This window comes from Indicator indicator, chromosome 14 (genome assembly GCF_027791375.1).
Source record: "Indicator indicator isolate 239-I01 chromosome 14, UM_Iind_1.1, whole genome shotgun sequence".
Classification (NCBI taxonomy): Eukaryota; Metazoa; Chordata; class Aves; order Piciformes; family Indicatoridae; genus Indicator; species Indicator indicator.
The window spans coordinates 10,663,711-10,681,635 of record NC_072023.1 but is presented as its reverse complement, the minus strand read 5'-3'; the positions used below and the strand labels follow the sequence as shown (position 1 = coordinate 10,681,635).

The window sequence follows — 17,925 nt, the reverse complement described above, 5'->3', positions numbered from 1 at the left end:
AGCAAGTGTTATGTCAAGATTAAAAAAAGTGAATCTAGAAATTAAAAATCTTGTTACTATGACATCCCTTTTCTGAGTCTGAATTGCACCATAATACTGTGTTTATTTCTTCTTCTATTTTCCCTCCTAGTGTTTAAGCTATTCCAAAGATCTGTTGGCTTACAGAAGGAACTATACTTAGAACATATAAAATTCTAGTGCTGTTATCTGTGTGGACACTGCAGGATCAGCACCAGCCTTCAGGCTGCCCCATGGATCCTTCCCACTTGTGATCAAGGCCCCCTGAGAACTAAGAAAAATACACTCCTTAATCTTCATTTAGCAATTTAGGTACTGAAAGATCAGAATTTAAAATTCTACATCTATTTAACACTTGGTTAGCTGTCATTAAGCAACTTGGCACTATCTACATTTCTGTTATTCACCATCCTAGTTATTCACCAACTGTTACCACTCACTAATTATGCTCAGCCAGCCTCCTGGAAGGCTTACACACTTATGATCTAGTGAAACAGGTTAACTGCACCAATAGTTCCCATTTTTTCACCAGGTTCTGACCCAAAGCACTCAAATGATGACACAGTTAGAGCCTGGCAGACTGGCAATGAGAAGGAAGGTAACAGAGAATGTAATATTGCTGGTGGAGTGTAGGAGAGGGCTCCAAGATCAGTTATCGTGCATGGAAATACACTGAAACCAAAAATCCCAGCAATCCTTAGGTTACCAGCTGCATTGTCCTCATTGGGGGGGATTAAATATTTTGAATCTGATGTTCAAACCACAAAATTATAACCTTCAACACAACATTATTCCTATAGGTGCCTTTATTCATTTTTTCTCCCTGAAGCATCTTCTCTCTCCATAAGAAGTATTTGGCCATATGTTTCCTTAACCACAAACTCTTTCACTTTTAACCCAAAGATGCATCTTGGTAAGTTCTCTCTCTGTTTCAGCCCTTATGAAATCAGGGAATACAGGATATCCTGTACACCTATAGAACTGCTTTTCAGGCTTGAGGAGTAAAAAAGTAAGAATAAATTAAGCACATTTAAATTTATGCCTAAAGAGGTTTAATTTTGCAAAGCACTGAACAGATATGCTTAATTAAGCCTGTGAGCACTTCACAATTTAAATAAATAAGTAAAAGTGGTATTTTGTTTCATGCTTAAAAACTACACTCCCTGTTTAGGCAACCAGTTTGCATTATAATCAACAGAGTTAACTGCTGAGCAAATCTGCATGGTAAAGCCACCTATATTTGCCATTTTAATTGCCAACTGAATAGACTTTTTTTCAGGCACATATTACTGAAAAGTTTAAATATGGCCCAAGTTACACTGCAAACAAGCACCACGTAAGTAATTTACGCCTTGATTAGAGATGCTTGGAAACTTTCTTTTTAAACTGTGTTTTATCAGAAATGAATGGTTTAATAAAAGAACCAATTTCCCCAGAAAGGATCAAACATTTAAAAAAAAAAAAAGTTATCAGGGAACTTTCAGAGTGATATTTCTGAACTACAAAAGTTGAGGAGACTCATGTTGGAATAGCCAACAATCCAGAGGTCCAGGCACTGCTTTTGGATGTAGAATTCAGATCCCTGCCCTGCCTGATTTGGTGCCCATGGCCCCAGGGCCTACATTACTCTCCAGATTACTGCCTGTGTTGTATGGCAGTAAGCTGACAGACTGTCCCTGTTTTGTACTTTTCAAAGTTCTCATCTTTTCCTCAAAATGATTTGCAGTTCTCCCTACACCTCTTGTACCAATGCTTAATGAGAGGCCTCCAGCCTGAAACAGTAACCCTAAACCCTCTTGAGCACTCCCTTTTTGTCAGAGCAGAAGCACTATACTGATTCCAGTGTTCATTCAAGGGAGGGGTATATGTTTAACCCACTTGAAACTATACTCCTCTCATTGTAGCTTTTCCTTGGCTGGCATTAAAAGGTGCAAGGTGGCAGAATGCTGGAACTGCTAGAGACCAGTGCAGAGGTGTTTGGACAGCAAGAGGTGGCTCAGGGAGTGGGATGGAAAGTGGTGCCACAGGTTATGTTTGAGGCAGGTGTGAAATGATGTCTTTGGGTTATGGACAACAAGCTGTTTAAACTTTTCTAAGCAATCTCACAAAGTTGTCCTTGTGTGGAGAACATTCCCAGGGAGGGCACAGTGAATCACACAACACAATTTCAGAATGTGGAATGTATGAAGTGAATTATCTATATGCTAATTTATTAGCAGCTGTGTTCAAAACAAGACTGAAAAGTCATCAATAAATTGTAAAGCATTTTTCCTGTTTTGGAGTGAGAGGGTAAGTTCTAATAATTTGATACATTCTCATTGAAGAGTCCAGAACATGATTTTTGTGCTTGTGGAGTACCAGATTCCCTGTGTGTAAATAGCATCTGTATCCTTGACAACCAGACTTCTCTTCATGACTGACTCATTCAGTGAGGTCATGATTCATTGTTGGAGGCATCACAATGCATTACCTTCTTTCACAGGATTTTTCTTGCTGTTCGGTTTGTGCCATAATCATGGTAATAGAAATTTCAATACAGACAGGAACAAACTATTAACCAAAAAGAAAAAGAAACACAGGGCCCAACCCAGAAAAAAAATATTGCATAAATGAAAGCTCAGTTCCAGGCAGATCCCCATAGGCTTTGAAGCCCAGCATGGTATGGTCCTACAGCACCATGTGGTCTGCTGGGGATCACCTGAGGAGCTGAGATAAAGGAGATAGACACTGGATGCCTGGACAGAATGACCACTAGCACTTTCACATCTTTTGGCCAGTGTTCAGTAACAACTCCTGAGTGTTTCTCTAAGGTGTAAAAAATGCCATGCAAAAATAAACACCTCTGACCTTTTCAGACACTGAAGTTGTCTCACTTGGCAAAAGGAATTAAAGGGCATTTCCTTTCTGTTACTCATTCTTTGTTTTATATTAAAATTACTCACTGATGCAAAGCATCCTTAACACAGGTGCCCTCAAGGTGGGAAAAGGAAGATTTCTCTAAGTATAATTTTTTACTTAGGTTTTGATTCCATACACCATGGACAGCATGGACAAATCCCACGGACTTCATTCTAGTGTGGCCTCTAGAACTACACAGTATGACACAGAAGGAAAATAAGCATTTAGATGAATAAAAAGAGCACAGTATTTTTATTTTGATGTTTCCCTAGTTGGATATAAAAACGAGTGGTCACTAACACTGCAGGGAACTTGGTTATAAATATTTCTATTCTTATGCTTTTTTTCAAAGATCCCTCTATGCAAGTCCTTCCAAGTTTGCATATGCTGCTCAGCTACAGCTAGGAAGTAGAAATCAATCAAACATCTCTAACTTAAAGACAGTGCATAAAAAGAAAATTCAATAAAATGGATAGAGATGCAAATTAATTAGTAATATAGAGAAAAAAAGAACCCTCTTAAGGCAATATGAAATATTGAAGTGCTCCACAGGCCTGCAAAAAGTATGCTGGCCACCCTATGTTTGCTTGAGCGTGAACAACGCAGCAAAGAAGTGTGTATGTGTACCCATACACACACCACCCCTGAACAGCAGCCAGCCCTGAGGGTCTAAGCTTATTTGACACAATGTTCTGTGTAAGAGATGACAAATTATCAAGTCCCATAGACTTTGAGGCCAGATGGAAATAAAACAGTGCCTTTTCAGTCTGATACGAGGAATGCAGTCTTATTTGACTGAGGAATACTTGACTGGACCAGCCTCACCTTGGAATTTAAATCTCTCCCTGCATTTCCTCCTTTCCTGTGCTATCCTTCTTAATCCTCCAGTACAAACTTCACAATCTATCTTTCTCTCCCTCTTACCCTGGAGGTTTCCTTTACTTTGTTTCTTATTCCAGTCTTACCATAAAATACAGGATGTGCCAAATATATTGTGTCATACCATTTATACTAAATGCCATGACTTTGGTGATTTTAAGAGTGTATTATCTAACTTGAGCTTAATGACATTTGCTGCTTTTTTATAGAGAACTACACATTAAACAATCTGGTTTCTTTTCAAAACTAGAATTTTGATAATTTTCACAATGCAAATTCACAACTTTAATTGGTTTATGTCTTTTTTTTTTTTTTTTTAATAGTCTGAAGAATTTTAAACAGCGCTGCCTGAGGGCCAGTTCTTGAACTGCTGAATCTGGGAAGAGCTTTATTGAAACCAGGAGGCTTATGTGCACTAGATAAGGCTCTGGCCTCTCTTTCAAAGCAAAGAATTTCAGCCCCAATTCAGTATTGAGGGGATAATTTTAGCAGCATGAGTAAGCCCAGTTCAGCTGAAGAAATTGCTTATGTGTTTGCACCCCTTGTTGAGTTAAATACTTCAGACCAGAAAGCCAGTGCAGGATATTAGGCAGCTCAGACTTTGTTGCCTATGCTGGAGTGTTACTGGCAGTGTGATACAACATACAGGTAATAAACAACCAAAACTAGGTGACACTTGTAAACATGTATTTATTAATTAACAATGAAGAAAGGATTCAATTCTTTTCTAAGGTACTTCTGTCAAATGCTTACTTGTAGTTGTTACATATGAGCTAAATGTCCCACACCTGAAGCAGATTAGCTAACAGTCACTGCAGCCTAAAGATTTACCTGATTAGTTGTCAGATGTCTACTCCAAAGCCTAACTGCTCTCCAAAGCTGCTCATGGTGATGACAATTCAACTGCCTAAATACAGATATACAGCAACACTGAAAGCACCCTACTGTGATCCTGCCTGCCCATCAGCTGCCTTGCCAAAAGGGCATGGTCTCCTGTAGCTCTGTTTTGTGCCTGCCAGTATCAGACAGACATCTGAGTATCTATGATGAATCAAACTGTGGTTAGAGAATTGAACCAAGCCTTAGATTCTCAATTATTAGCTCCAGTATCTTTGTCTTTTTCTCATATAAATGTGTATGTCTTAACCTTGTGATGAATTCAGTCTGACTGTCTCAGTGGGTTCACAGAACAACAGTGGGATATCTCTTAGGTAGGAGGTCTATTTTAAAACAAATAACTTTTTAGAAAACATTTACCCTGCTACTACATCGCTCCTTTCATTTCAGGCCTTGCAATTGCTGTCATACATGATTCTCAACACGGGCACAGAACTAAAATGTCTACCAGCACTTTGTTGTAAGACATAAAACTGCGATGCTTTTAAGTCCATGCATTGATCCTGCCCTACAAACATCTATCATAAAACTTTTAGTGATCAGTGTACTGACCAGTATACTGATCTGACTTTAAAAGATGTCTTCTCAGGATCACACCTGAACAGTTGGTTGTGAATACTTTGTGTGGGAAATGCAAGCAATATTTGCCAACTTTGACAGGTCAGTTAACCCAGACCTTCTGTCTATTGGGAAGTGCAGCTTTTCAAATCAGTGTGTCAAGTGTGATTGATTTTCTGTGTTTATCCAGTATCTGGTGTTCAAATTGAATGCTCTTGCTGTTACTCTACAAAGGGACATTTGGTTAGATTTAGGAAATACATTGCATGATGAGGGTGGTCAAACCCTGAAGAGGGGGTCAGGGAGGTTGTGGAATCTCAGACTTTGAAGATTTGGTGCTCATGCTGCACAAGATGCTGAGCAGCCTGATCTAAGTTGGTCCTGCTTTGAGTGGGGTTTGGTTAGTCTCCAGATGCCCCCTTGCAACCTCTTCTGTAGTTCTGTTGCTTTCTTTGGTGGTGGTTTTTTTTTTCCTTTTTTTTTTTGTTTGTTTGTTGATTTTTGTTGTTGTTTGTTTGTTTGGTGTTTTTTTTTAATCCTCATTTGCTAAAGCATTCTCAAAACATAAATTAAGTATATGAACCTTGACTGAATTTTAAAATGAATCTCCAAACCACCACCCAATATTGTGTTCTGATGCCACTAGTCTGCTCCAATGGCTTTTTCCACACCAAGTAGAAGCTCAGTCAGCTTCAATTCTGAAATGTTTGCATGCTACATTTGAGTCTGGCCTTTCAAAATGAACACAGAACAACTGATGTAAATTTACTCATATATGTTCAAATCCATTGTGCTTTTATATTCTGCTTGACAATAGTGGAAAAATTGCTATTGAACTGGTACTACAGCTTTATTTTATTACATTTTTTACAGAAAAAATCCTGGAACAATGAGTGGCAGTGTGGCTGAATATGAAATGTGCAAGGTCTTTCAATTTTAGTTAATTATTGCTAGCTAGAGTCTGGCCAAGTCTCTTTGTGAATTTCACTCTCTTCAATGATGTTGCCTAAAGAATTTCAAACTTGTCCAGTAAAAAAAATTGGTTTTCTTTGACTAGGAAGAGCCAAGAACTGGGACAACAATAGGAACTCAGCAGTAAGGTGTAGTGGCATAGTGACAGGTACAGAATGCAAGAAGGTGAAGCACTTCTCTAACACCTTGCCAAACTCAGAGGCATCTTTTCCAGCAGTCAAAATGTACAAAACCAAAGTCATATTTGCTGCTCCTGCTTGGGTGTCCTCATAAACTGCATGTCTTTGCTTTCCCTCTACTTTAGGGATGCCTTCTTTCTGTTATAGCATAGTCCTCCATCCTCTGTCCCAAATGATACCACCTATTCAACCTCCAGTGAAACATACCTTCAGGTCAGACACATCTCTGTAGCACTGCTCTGAACGGGTGTGATCAGACAGCTGCACATTCCAGAAACATGGGAGTTGGTAGACAAGGAATGGATTTTGTTTGATGACTGCATTGAAGATATCCTATCAGACAAAACCAGAGAAACAGTTGGGTACATTGCTTCTACAATGAGGTGATCCCCACCCCTCTTCTGACCTGACTGTCCTTTCCCCTCACAGGTAGAAATGCGCTTGGTTACATGAGCTGAACTCTGCAAGCTTTGATTTGTAATTCTGTTTCCAAAGAGGGTACTATCAATCTAAAGGGTGATGTGTAGGTCTGAACCAGAGGAATAGGCTTGCCTGACACACAGAACTAATGGACTCCAGTAAAGTTTTCAAAACATGTATCTTGTCCTGCTGGGAAGAGATGTGGTTCCTCTTCTAGTCACCAGGGAGAGTAATATGCAGTAAATGATAAACTGCCTGCTGTTAGTAAGTACTGCATCACTTCAATAAAGGAGATGAAAACGGTTCTGGCATTCTGCTTCAAGGTGAATTACTGTGTGGGATTTTAGCTAGCACTTCATTGTTGCAACAAGAATTCTAGGTATTTCATGGGAAGGGCAGAACAGCCTTTATCATGAAGGACTCAATGTGTTCTGCCTCTATGCAGCCATCCAGTTGGAGAAGTAAGTTACAAGGACAGTCTTGTGGTTAAGGTTTTAGGGCAAGACATAAGTAAATTGGTCTACCCTGCAAAATTCTGCCTCATGAAGGTATTAAGTCAGCAGCTCATGACCTGACTGAAAAGACAGTGAAGCTGCAATATTTTTGATGAACTTCATCAGCTTTTGCATCAACCTGTAAGAGCACTGTGCACAAATGCACATCAACGTGTGCACAGTAAGCAGTGTGTTTTCTTAGTGGTGGCTGGTCATAAGCCAGATGTAGCTTAGAAGCAGTAGAAATATCTAAATATGATACTGTATTGAGTGAATAGATTGAAGTTGTTGTTCAGGTCCCATACTACATTAACAGGGTTTCTGGATTATAAAAGTGAGAGCTGGCAGGAAGTACAAAGAGAGTAAATATGCATTTCTGTGTGGAGGCACGCTGTTTGTTTCTACTCTTGGCCTCAGTTTCCCATCTGTGGCAGGAGGATGTAGCACTTTTATCTTTACAGGGGTGTTGTGGCAAGGAGCACACTAAAAAACTGCTGGGATTCATCTGCCAGAAAGAGTAAAGTATTGAAGATTCTTAAAACTAAAGTCTGCTTAGACTATAACTAGTAGGAAAAGACAGTATTTTTTTACTTCCAGTGTCTGAAAAGTTTTATGTTAAAGAAAGGAGGACAGAAAATTAAAGCTTGGAGACCCCATTTATCTATCTCCTGAGTCATCTGTGCAGAGCAGGTAAAAGTGTCAGTGTAGTAAGAAAAACCTCATGAGCAAATCTCCATCCCTCTCTTACACATTTCCCCCACAACGATTAAACAAACGGTGACTACAGGGACATATCTTTTCTCTGCCTTTGCCACATCTCATTCCCTAGACCTTTTTCCTTTTCAATCCATGGAGTAGTGCTTGTACCACCCATCTACAATGTCCTACTCACCTGGTCAGCCAGTGAAGTGGATAACATGCTCATTAACTCCCGCTCTGCTGTGAGTCTCCACATCTGCTCCCATTTCATCTTCCTTAACTTATCGAGAAGCAACAAGATAACCCCTGAAGGAGAACACAGGGAAGAGAAAAAGAGAAGCCATGATGCCACATGCCAGTCAAACCCCATCATATCTGTGTGCTAACACAGCAGTTAAAAAAAAGACATGAGCTGAGATGCATCAGTGGTAACTACAGTCCTTACCCTCTGCTGACACAGAAGGTTGACTAAAAAAAGCTTCAGATTTCAAAATGTCACTAGGATAAAGTTTTTCTTAACCCCTGAGGCTGCAGAGAAGAAATGGAGAGATGACATACTGATGAATGTTAGGTTATATAAGTTTGCAAGAAGGCTAAGTAGCTGAAAAGAAGTGAAACTGGGAAGAAGAGAAGCAGGAGGAGGATACTGTTTTTCTAGTTATCAGTGTCCTAAACAGATAAAGCTTCTTTTCATGATGACATCATCAACATTAGGATTATTCCTTACAAAATGAACCAGTGCAGGTGATCCACATGATGGAGTCTAACTCCATCCAAAGATCATTACCATTCCAAAGGGAATTAGACGATATCTTACTAGAAGGAAAGAAAGAAGGAACCTGTCAGCACTCCAAAATAAGCCCCTCCACTCATACTGAAAAGCTGCAAGCTGCAAGAGAATAGTCTGTCAAGGCACTGTCTCCTAGGAAAAGGGTGGATACAATCCTGATTTATCTAGTATAACTCCATTTCTGCCACTGTCACACTAAACAGAGATTTGCTTCTTCCAAAATAACACTGTTTAAATTGATTTATATCCGGCCTGAAATCAAGACTATGCTGAGACAAAGATAATTTTGTCACTCATATAAAACCTTCTACTCATGTGTGCAGGATGAAATCTGGCCTTTAATATTTACTGAGTAAAATGAAACAGCAGCCCTTACTCCACCTAGTACGAAGTTAAGCACCTGACACATCTGATTGCAATCCTTAAAACCTTTCTGAGTTACAGCTTACCAATGCTGGTTAGTGTTTAGTCTTTGAGAGTGCCTGCTTTTAAGGCAGCAAGTGTTCATAAATCAGGATCCTCAGATTGGAAAGTTGCACTGGAAGTGGGGAAAATGAGTATGCATTGTAATTCCTTAGTTGCTTTTTGTCTGGACAAAATCCCTAGGGTAGAAGATGGGAAAAGAGCAGAAGCAACGAAGCTTCAGTGAAAGCTTTTCTACGGTGTCTCAGAAAATTTTACTTGAAAAATTAATTCAGAAAGACTTAGATAAGAGCACTGTCATGGGGAATGAACACAAAGTAAAGGACCATAAAGAAAGAGTCCTGACAAACAGCAGCCTCACAGGTTGACAAGAAGGACCTAGCAAGAGCAGTGAAAGGTTCTGTGTTGTTTCACATCTTCATTAGTGGAAGGAGGAAGTGAACAGAATAGTAATGACATCTGCAAGTGACATTAAACGAGGTCTTACAAAAACATATCAGGGCAACTGTAGAGAAACATAACAGCTACACAGAAGAATATGAAATGCCAAAAAGCAGGCACTGGGAAAAGCTGCCTGAGGGAGTCTAAGATGATAAAACTAAAAGTAATGAGAATAAGAAATGAAGTGTAGTCTGAATACTCAAGAAAATTTGTTTTAAAACTGTTGTGGTGAAATAACCTAAAAATGGCAGATAAAATGCTTTATTTCATGAGGTTTTTAAAATCAGCCTACACAAAAATTAGATATTCAGACTACACAAAAATTAGATATTATACCTAGAACAATCCTGCACTGCTTGGGAGAGAACAAAGGTGATTCCAGTTAATTTCTATCTTCAGTTTCTATGACATGGCAAATTCCTGTCTAGTAAAACCTGATGGTGCCATGAATAAAAGGAAAACCTCTTCTAGCAGTGAATTTTGTGGGCTATTTTAGTTCTGTTTTCCTTTTCAGTCCATCTGGTTCCCAAGGATGCTGGAACCTATACTGGAGGGATCCTCTTTCATCTTCAGTCAACCTTTCTGCTTCCAGCTGTTGTATTGGAAAGGGAGGTATTGTCACAACATGCTACAACGTATTTCTGCCAGTGGGTTTGTCTTCTCTCCAGCATAAGCAAAGCTTATTTGGAGTCTGCAGTATGCGTACATTAGCTTCTAAGGGAGCCACTGTGCACTGTCTGAAACTCTAGATCAATGTGAAACAAGTTCCTTGTGCTGCAGCAATAAACTGGGTGAGAAGAGCTCCACTTTGACAGTGGATTTTTTCCAGTTGGCAAGATTTGTCAGCTTTGTTTCAAGAGTGAAATACAACTGCAGAGATTCTTAATAAAGAGAAATAAAGAGTAATTGTATGATTCAGTTAACTGTAATGACAATAAAATTCTTTTTCTTTATTTCTTTAAGCCTCAAGTCTGAGGAGGAAAAGAGGAAATGCTTTAGTATGTGCTGTATTCACCTTTTTTTCTGTTGTTGTTGTTGTCTTCCACTCCTATGTTAGCAGCAGATTATGGCATTGCAGCTAAAGAGATTATGCTGTCCTGAGGGGCTATCACGCTAGCAGCTGAGAGTAAAAGAGGCAGATGGGGTGGAAAAACTGGAATGTATGTGAGAAAGAATGTATTAAATTATGATGCAATCATAGCTATTGAAAATACTCACAAGCTTTTAATGTGAGTAGTCAAGACTAATTTTTATGTGATTACTACTTGAATTCACCTACAGGCTTAGGTTTAACACTTTTGCACTGCCTCTGTTCAGGGCTTCTTGTGCTGTGGAATTCTAATTTACTGCTGCTGTAAAAATAACTACTGGCAAATATTTATAGCAAGTTTAAGCATTTATTTGTTAGTATTGCTGAGAACAAGATATTCCTGCTAAAAGAAGAATTCATCTAATTAGTGTTATTTAGTGCAAAAACATGTGTGTTGGGAACTTTTAAATAGTCCATGCCGAGGAAAAATTACCTTTTGCCCTTCAGTTTCACTTTTATATTGTTCTGTTACCAAAGGCAAACATAACAAATGAACTAACTCCAATCTGTGCAGTTAGTTTGCAGGCATAGTGTCTGAAATAAGGAAAGGGAAATATTTGCCTCAGGAGCCACTTTCCTCAGAGTCAGATTGACTGAAATCTCAGACTAAATTCAAGATGACATACAGCTGAACATATGGGGAAAAGGGACTTATTCTCAGCTGCTGTTCTGGGGGAGAAAGAGACTGGAGAGAAAAAAAAAATAGAAATCAAAGGAATATTTTATGAACATCTGGCTCCAGGCAGTGAGACTTCTCATCTTCTGATGAGTGCAGCATTTTCCTGTCCTGATCTACCTGAGAAAAACAAAGGGAAAGCTTGGGAGCAAATAAACAAAGAGACAAAAGTGCCAACCCAAATGTCTCATGAGTATTAAACAAATTATGAACAGAACACCCTATTTTCCTTATCCTGAGGAAACAAACAGTTAAGGCATATACAGAGATGCAAATATCACAAAGAGCTCTTGGAAAAGTAATGCTTTATCATTAAACCGGTGGAACATATCCTAGTCTAGTTTCTATCTGAGTGGCATTTTCTCCCCTTGCTTGATGTGACTTTTCTTGAACTACTGAAATCTGACATTCGGAATTGCTCAAGCAAACAGGAAAGCAAACAAACAAACAAAGGAGTTTCTCAAAAAATGAAATTTCAGACACAGAGGAAAAAAAGCCAACCTAAAAACCCAAAACAAAATAAAAAAAAGGAATTTAGTGAAAAGATTGGAGAAAACAAGGCAAAAAAAAAAACAAAACCAAAACCTGAACTAATATATTTGGTGTAAAAATTTCAGTTGGGAAATAAATATTAAAATAAATGTTTAATTCTGCCTGTAGCAAACCTGTAGGGATCACCTGAAGTTTTTTCTTTTTTCTATTTTGTGATTCATTTTTTTTTTTTGACTTTGCAATGCTTTGTCTAAGCAATGGTTTCAGTAGATGCTTCAAGTCATCTCAGCAAAATAGTCCAGGCCTTTTTCTTTTTTTGTTAATCTGCTTAAGAACAAAATCTTTAATTTCATTTTTTTCTGAATAGTAAATTGAAAGTTTACTGAAACATCAGCAATTTCCTTGGAATGCTACCAAGCATCCCTATCTCTTTCTTCAAGAACACAGACTATGGCTTTTCCTGAAATGCAGAGAGGAATATAGAGTAGAGCTTGAAGTAATAAACAACATTTTAAGATAGAACAGAATCAGTTACAGAAGTTATAGTGAAGCCGGACAAGCTTTCAAACTCAATCAATTTATTACAATGCCCTTTTAAGGTGGCTGAAAAAAGAGTCAGTGCCGTGGGGTAAAAAAAAAATGTAGCTATTGAGAGATCATTTTCTGTAAGCATTACCTTGCCTTTTTCTTTTAGGTGGAACAGGATGCTTTTGTGAGCTGTTGAGGCAATGCCGTATTATGGGAGCAGCATCTCAGAGCCTATCCTTGACAGGTTTTTAAAAATTCTTCTCAAAACTAAGCCTATAGCAGTGAAGCATCTAGACAAGTAAATACCATTACAATGTCTGAGAAAGACAGGCAAGACACACTTCAAAACATATTTATACAGCAATAATGAGTTTTGAAAAAAATAATTGGGATTTTACAATAACCAATCAGTATCCCAAAGACCATGCACCAAACCACTGAGTCTTAGATGCTGTAAAAAAGTAATATTAAACAATATGCTGCTGTGTGTTGTGCAATAGATTCAGCATCAAAAATTTGATTCCAGTTTTAGGTGCTATGAAAGGGGCTTTTAGCTCTGTTAATGCAGAAGAACTGCCATGGTATTGCTGACTGCTTAGTATTCTAGCAAATATTTATGCAAGCTATTTTAATTCCAATTTATTGTACCTAAAATCAATGGGAGTGGTTGCAGTGTGTAATTCTAAGAATGAGATTATGTCTTTCATGAATTAGAGCCCAGATGATCAGTTTTACTAAGGACTGGGTCATACCTCCACAGCATTAACTGTGGCCTCTGCTCTTCACCCACAGTACCAAAGGCAAATAGAAAAACACAAGTATATAGCTGCTAGGGATTAAAAATTTTGAATTCAAGCTAAACTTCCACAAGCCAGTGAAGAAATTTTTAAGTCTTCATTTTCAGCCTTTCACTTGATTTGCAGACCATCTAGCTAACTGCTGCTCATAATCTGACTAACCATATCATTAGTATAATAAACCCACAGCTTATGTCTATAGCTTTTAACACAGTATGACCAAAGCACTTCTCACACATTATTTGGAATATTCTGACACATTACTTAACTATGAACTTACATGCATTGGACTTACTATCCAATAAAGCATTTCACAGTGTAGAAAACAAACAAACAAACAAACAAACAAACAAACAAACAATCTAGTATAACTCGCAGGGATGGCACAATGAGAATAAAAGATGACTCCACATTTGAACTTATCTCTGAGAAAACTGAAGAGGGCTGAGAAGCTGTTTTGAAATGGAAAGTGGGTGTCCCTCTGGGCATGGTGATAGAATGCAATTGTCTGTGTTTTCTCTGCACATGCATTGAAAGCGAAGCTGTGGTAGAACGCATTTTGAAACGTAGTACAGTCACTCTGTTGAGAGCCTGGTTCCTCTTGAAGCATTATCAACATTTTGGTTACACTTCCTGATGACCATTTAACGAAATGCAGCACTTTTATTTCCTTCTTCTCTCGCAAAGTATGCAAGAGGAGAGTTTCTCCTTAAGCAGACTTAAGATGAAGGATATATTGGAGCACGATTCTAACTTCTTAGAGAGCTACTGAGTGTAGCTCAGAAGTTCCTAGTGTTCTAATTGTGTCTTTGTTGTTTAGATGCTATTCTTTCTGAACAATAGGAAAAAATATACACATGCTCTGTATCTTCTCTTTAATGACCTCCATTTCTGGTGAAATTCGCCAGCTTTCTTAAAGCCCCAAAGGCTTCTATGGATTCAGGAGTCTAAAAGGTTTACAGGAGAGGAGTCATGAGTCATAAGACTTCTAGGACAGCTATGATGGAAAAATTCTGCTACTTAAAGACCACCTTGCTAAGTAATGCTGTCTCCTCCTTAACTTCAACAGTCAGCAAACTACAAACATCTCTAGACCTGGAGGAATTGCCTTCTCTTATATAGGTTCTAAACAGCGCAAAGCAATACACTTTCCTGAGCAAACTGCTGCTAAAGTTCTAAATCCTGTAATAGAAAAACAACATGGCTGGCAAAAAGACAAATATTAGCAACATCAGAAAGAGAAACTAGAGTTGTCCCCAGCTGTTCTACATGCTTTGAACATCAAGGAAGACAGTATGGATAATAACCTTCATCAAACCTGTTTCCTGAACCTCGTGGAAAGAATTATAGGAGGTGAAAACCATGTGTGAAGAAGCTCCTCACATGGGTTTTAAAAACCTCCTTAGTTTTCTTACAGTTCTTTGCACTCTGTGACCCTTGTGAGCAGATGAGATATAGAGCTTACATTTTAAAGACAGTGGAAAACAAATATTCCAGGGACTTCTTAGCTGGTAAACTAGAACAATGGCTTCCAAGAGAGGAGGGAAAAAAACCCACAACACAAGAGGGAAACCATTAAATTCTCTTGAAACTCAAAAGATTGTGAAAATTTTTGCTCAGAAGTTTTAAATTGCAGATAACATATTCTAACTTCAGGCTAGCAAAGGGAGAGAGGAGGGAGGTTACAGCTTCTATACACTGTGTCACAATGGCAATAACCAGTCTAAATGGAGCAGAGGACAGCTGCCTCACATCACTGCCATGTTCAAGTATCACCCAACTGTTACTCTGTGTGCCTCTTCTGTCTGGAAGTCATGTTGGAGATGTCGAAAGTTGATATTAGTGAAAAAATGACCAGGTGCACATCCTAATATAAAGAACTTTGAAATGTGAGACTTAAAAATTACATGGGGGAAATTAGGAAAATTTCTACAAAGTTTTAAAGAACCTTGCCTCTATTCAGTACTAAAAATGCAGTAAGTTCTTGCTTGGCAGTTATCTGTCATTTCATTTGCCTGGGTATCTAGGTAAATTCAGTCAAGAGGAAAACAAAGTTGTGGTTAAATACATATTTAAGTGATAAAGCCAAAAAGGATAATTTTTAGCTTTTGCATACCAGAAACCATAGGATTTTTCAAAATCAATTTCTGCTTTAACTAGAGGATAACTTCTAAAAAACGCCCAAAACATTCAGTCTTGATTTAAAAATTTACAATAATGGATAATCTATCACAAACTGCTAAGTTATTCCAATGCATAATTACTCTTATGAAGGATACTTCCCTTATTTCTAATTTGAACATGTCTTTGAACTTGCAGTCATTTGATCTTGCTGAACCTTTGCTAAATTGGCAAGTCCTCTATTAAGAAATGTTATTTTATCCTGTAGATGCTAATAACCTATGATCAAACTATCCCTTGACTCACTTCCAAATAAGCTTCTGGAGCCATTTTCCCCAACTTTATGGGCAATTTTCCAGTACTTACTTTTAACTTTGTTGAAGCATTCATCTTTGACCTGTGGAGATCAGACCTGGCCAAGTAGCTATAACTCCATTTAAAAATATATCCACTTCAAGAGGTGATCCCTAGCACCCAGATCAAGAACTACAAAGTGGTTGTAGACACTCTGATCAGGGGCTAACTCTGCTGAGCAGGCTGGCCACATTTATACTACACCATGCATGTCTCTGAGGGACTAGGTTGTGTTCCCTCAGTTTTTCAGGTGTAACTATTATTTTGTTTGCATTTCTCAGTGTCCAGTATTATGAGAGAGCCATGCTAGATCAGAGAGCTTTTAGCACGAAACTGATGATCTATGTTGTGTGCACTAGAGAATGTCATCAGGGCACGTAGGCATATTAAAGAGTGTGAAGTCTTCTGATGCAGCATTGAAGGACTGGAAAGAGATGTGAAGCACAATGCAGCCATATCCATACTACCTTCCAGAAATACTTCCTGGAGTGAACTATCATCAAGTTACACTCCCCCCCTTTTTTTTTTTTCCCCCTTGACAGGTTTTCCATCATCCCAGGCAACAAACCTGTTTCATGATCTTCAGTTCCTGTAAATTAACTCAGGCTTATTTGAAAGCAAGAATCTGGCATTTATATCCTTTTTCGGGATGCTTATCCATTTTTTTTTTCTTTCTCAGAAAGCAGCAAAAAATGTTTTTGATGCTCACAAAAGGCATCTTATTTAAGAGAGGTCAAAATGTCAACAAAGTTACAAGGTTTCCACTTTGGACTATGTGAACAGGGAAAATGCACCCTGTGCAGCCAGTAATTATTTTGGCTGCCTTCTAATGTTAACAGTAGTCCACAAGGCTAATTGTAGGGATGGGTACAGTCATAGCTTTTCTTGGTATGGAGTTCTGCTAATGCCCCAGCAACAGGGGAGTAAATGTCACTCATGGGCTAAACAGCCTCTCAGGTATTTCTTTAGAGTTAGATGACAAATGGGTTTGGGGTTTTGCACTCAGAAACGATCAAACATCTTTCCTCCCCCTTTCTTAATGGACAGTTTATTGACTGGATGAGATTCAGGAGGAACAGAACGTTCTAAGAAATGGATTAGGGGAAGGAAAGCAGCAGAACAGAATGAACAAGATTGAAAATTAACCATAGCATCTTTTAATAAACAGGAAACACAATGTGCTTCAATGCAATGATTTCACCCAAAGGTCAGCTACAGGTCAATCTTCTATCCATGACCATTTCCCTTCTATTAACAGAGAGACAGGATTGAGTTCACAACAGAAACACAAGGAGGAGTTTGTGTAAAGAGAATACACGTGCAGAACCTGAGTTTGCTTTCAGTGGGAAGAGGATAAGATCTCTGGTGATCCATTATGACTTGACCATATAATTCCATGATTCTATCTGGGAAACCTTCTCTTTTTGCCATCTCTTCTAAAACCCTGAGTAGAAACTGACTGTATATATATCAGTGAGGTGCTGCTGTCCTCCCTGGCTCAGTATGACAAAGAGAGGTGAAGGAGGGAAGGTTGAGGAGCTACAGCAGGAATAGTTACAAGTCAAGATGCAGTTGAACATAGAGACAGAATTAAGATAATGGAGAAAGAACTGAGCTGCTGCTTCTGAGGTATCAGGGTGCACTCAATTTTGCAGATTCTTCATTCTCAAAAGTCTCTTCCTTAGGTTGGAAGGGACATTAGAGATTATCTACTCCAACCTCCCTGCCATGGGCAGGGATGCCTCTCAACTAGACTTGGCTGCTCAAGGCCTCATCTGCCCTGCCCCAGGGAGGAGGCAACCTCCCTGAGCAATCTATTTCAGAGTCTTACCACCATTGCACTGAAGAATTTCTTCCTAAAATCCAGTCTAATCCTACTCTCCCTCACCTTAAAACCATTCCCCCTTGTCCTATTGCTAGACATCCTTATGAAAAATCCCTCTCCAGCCTTCCTGCAGGATCTCTTCAGGTATTGGAGGAAAGCTATAACGTCGCCCTGGAGTCTTCTCTTCTCTAGGTTGAACAACTCCAGCTCACTCAGCCTATCCTCATAGCAGAGGTGTTCTAGTCCTTGGATCATCTTTGTGGCCCTCCTCTGGACTCACTCCAACAGGTCTGTGTCCCTCTTATGATGGGGACACCAGAACTGGACACAGTATTCAAGGTGAATTCTCACAACAGTGTAAAGGGGAAGAATCG

At 38.8% G+C, this 17,925-nt stretch overlaps 1 protein-coding gene across 3 annotated transcripts in view; it reads right to left on the bottom strand.

Annotated features, from left to right (window-relative positions):
- The window catches only part of LARGE1 (LARGE xylosyl- and glucuronyltransferase 1), a 189,219-nt gene that overhangs the window by 34,185 nt on the left and 137,109 nt on the right, over positions 1-17,925 (bottom strand). For all 3 annotated transcript variants that reach the window (XM_054386620.1, XM_054386621.1, XM_054386622.1), the window contains exons 7-8: positions 8,208-8,320; positions 6,609-6,734 (exon numbers count right to left, since the gene is read on the bottom strand). In XM_054386620.1, the coding sequence (XP_054242595.1) occupies positions 6,609-6,734; positions 8,208-8,320 (239 nt within the window). The remainder of the gene's footprint in view (positions 1-6,608; positions 6,735-8,207; positions 8,321-17,925) is intronic.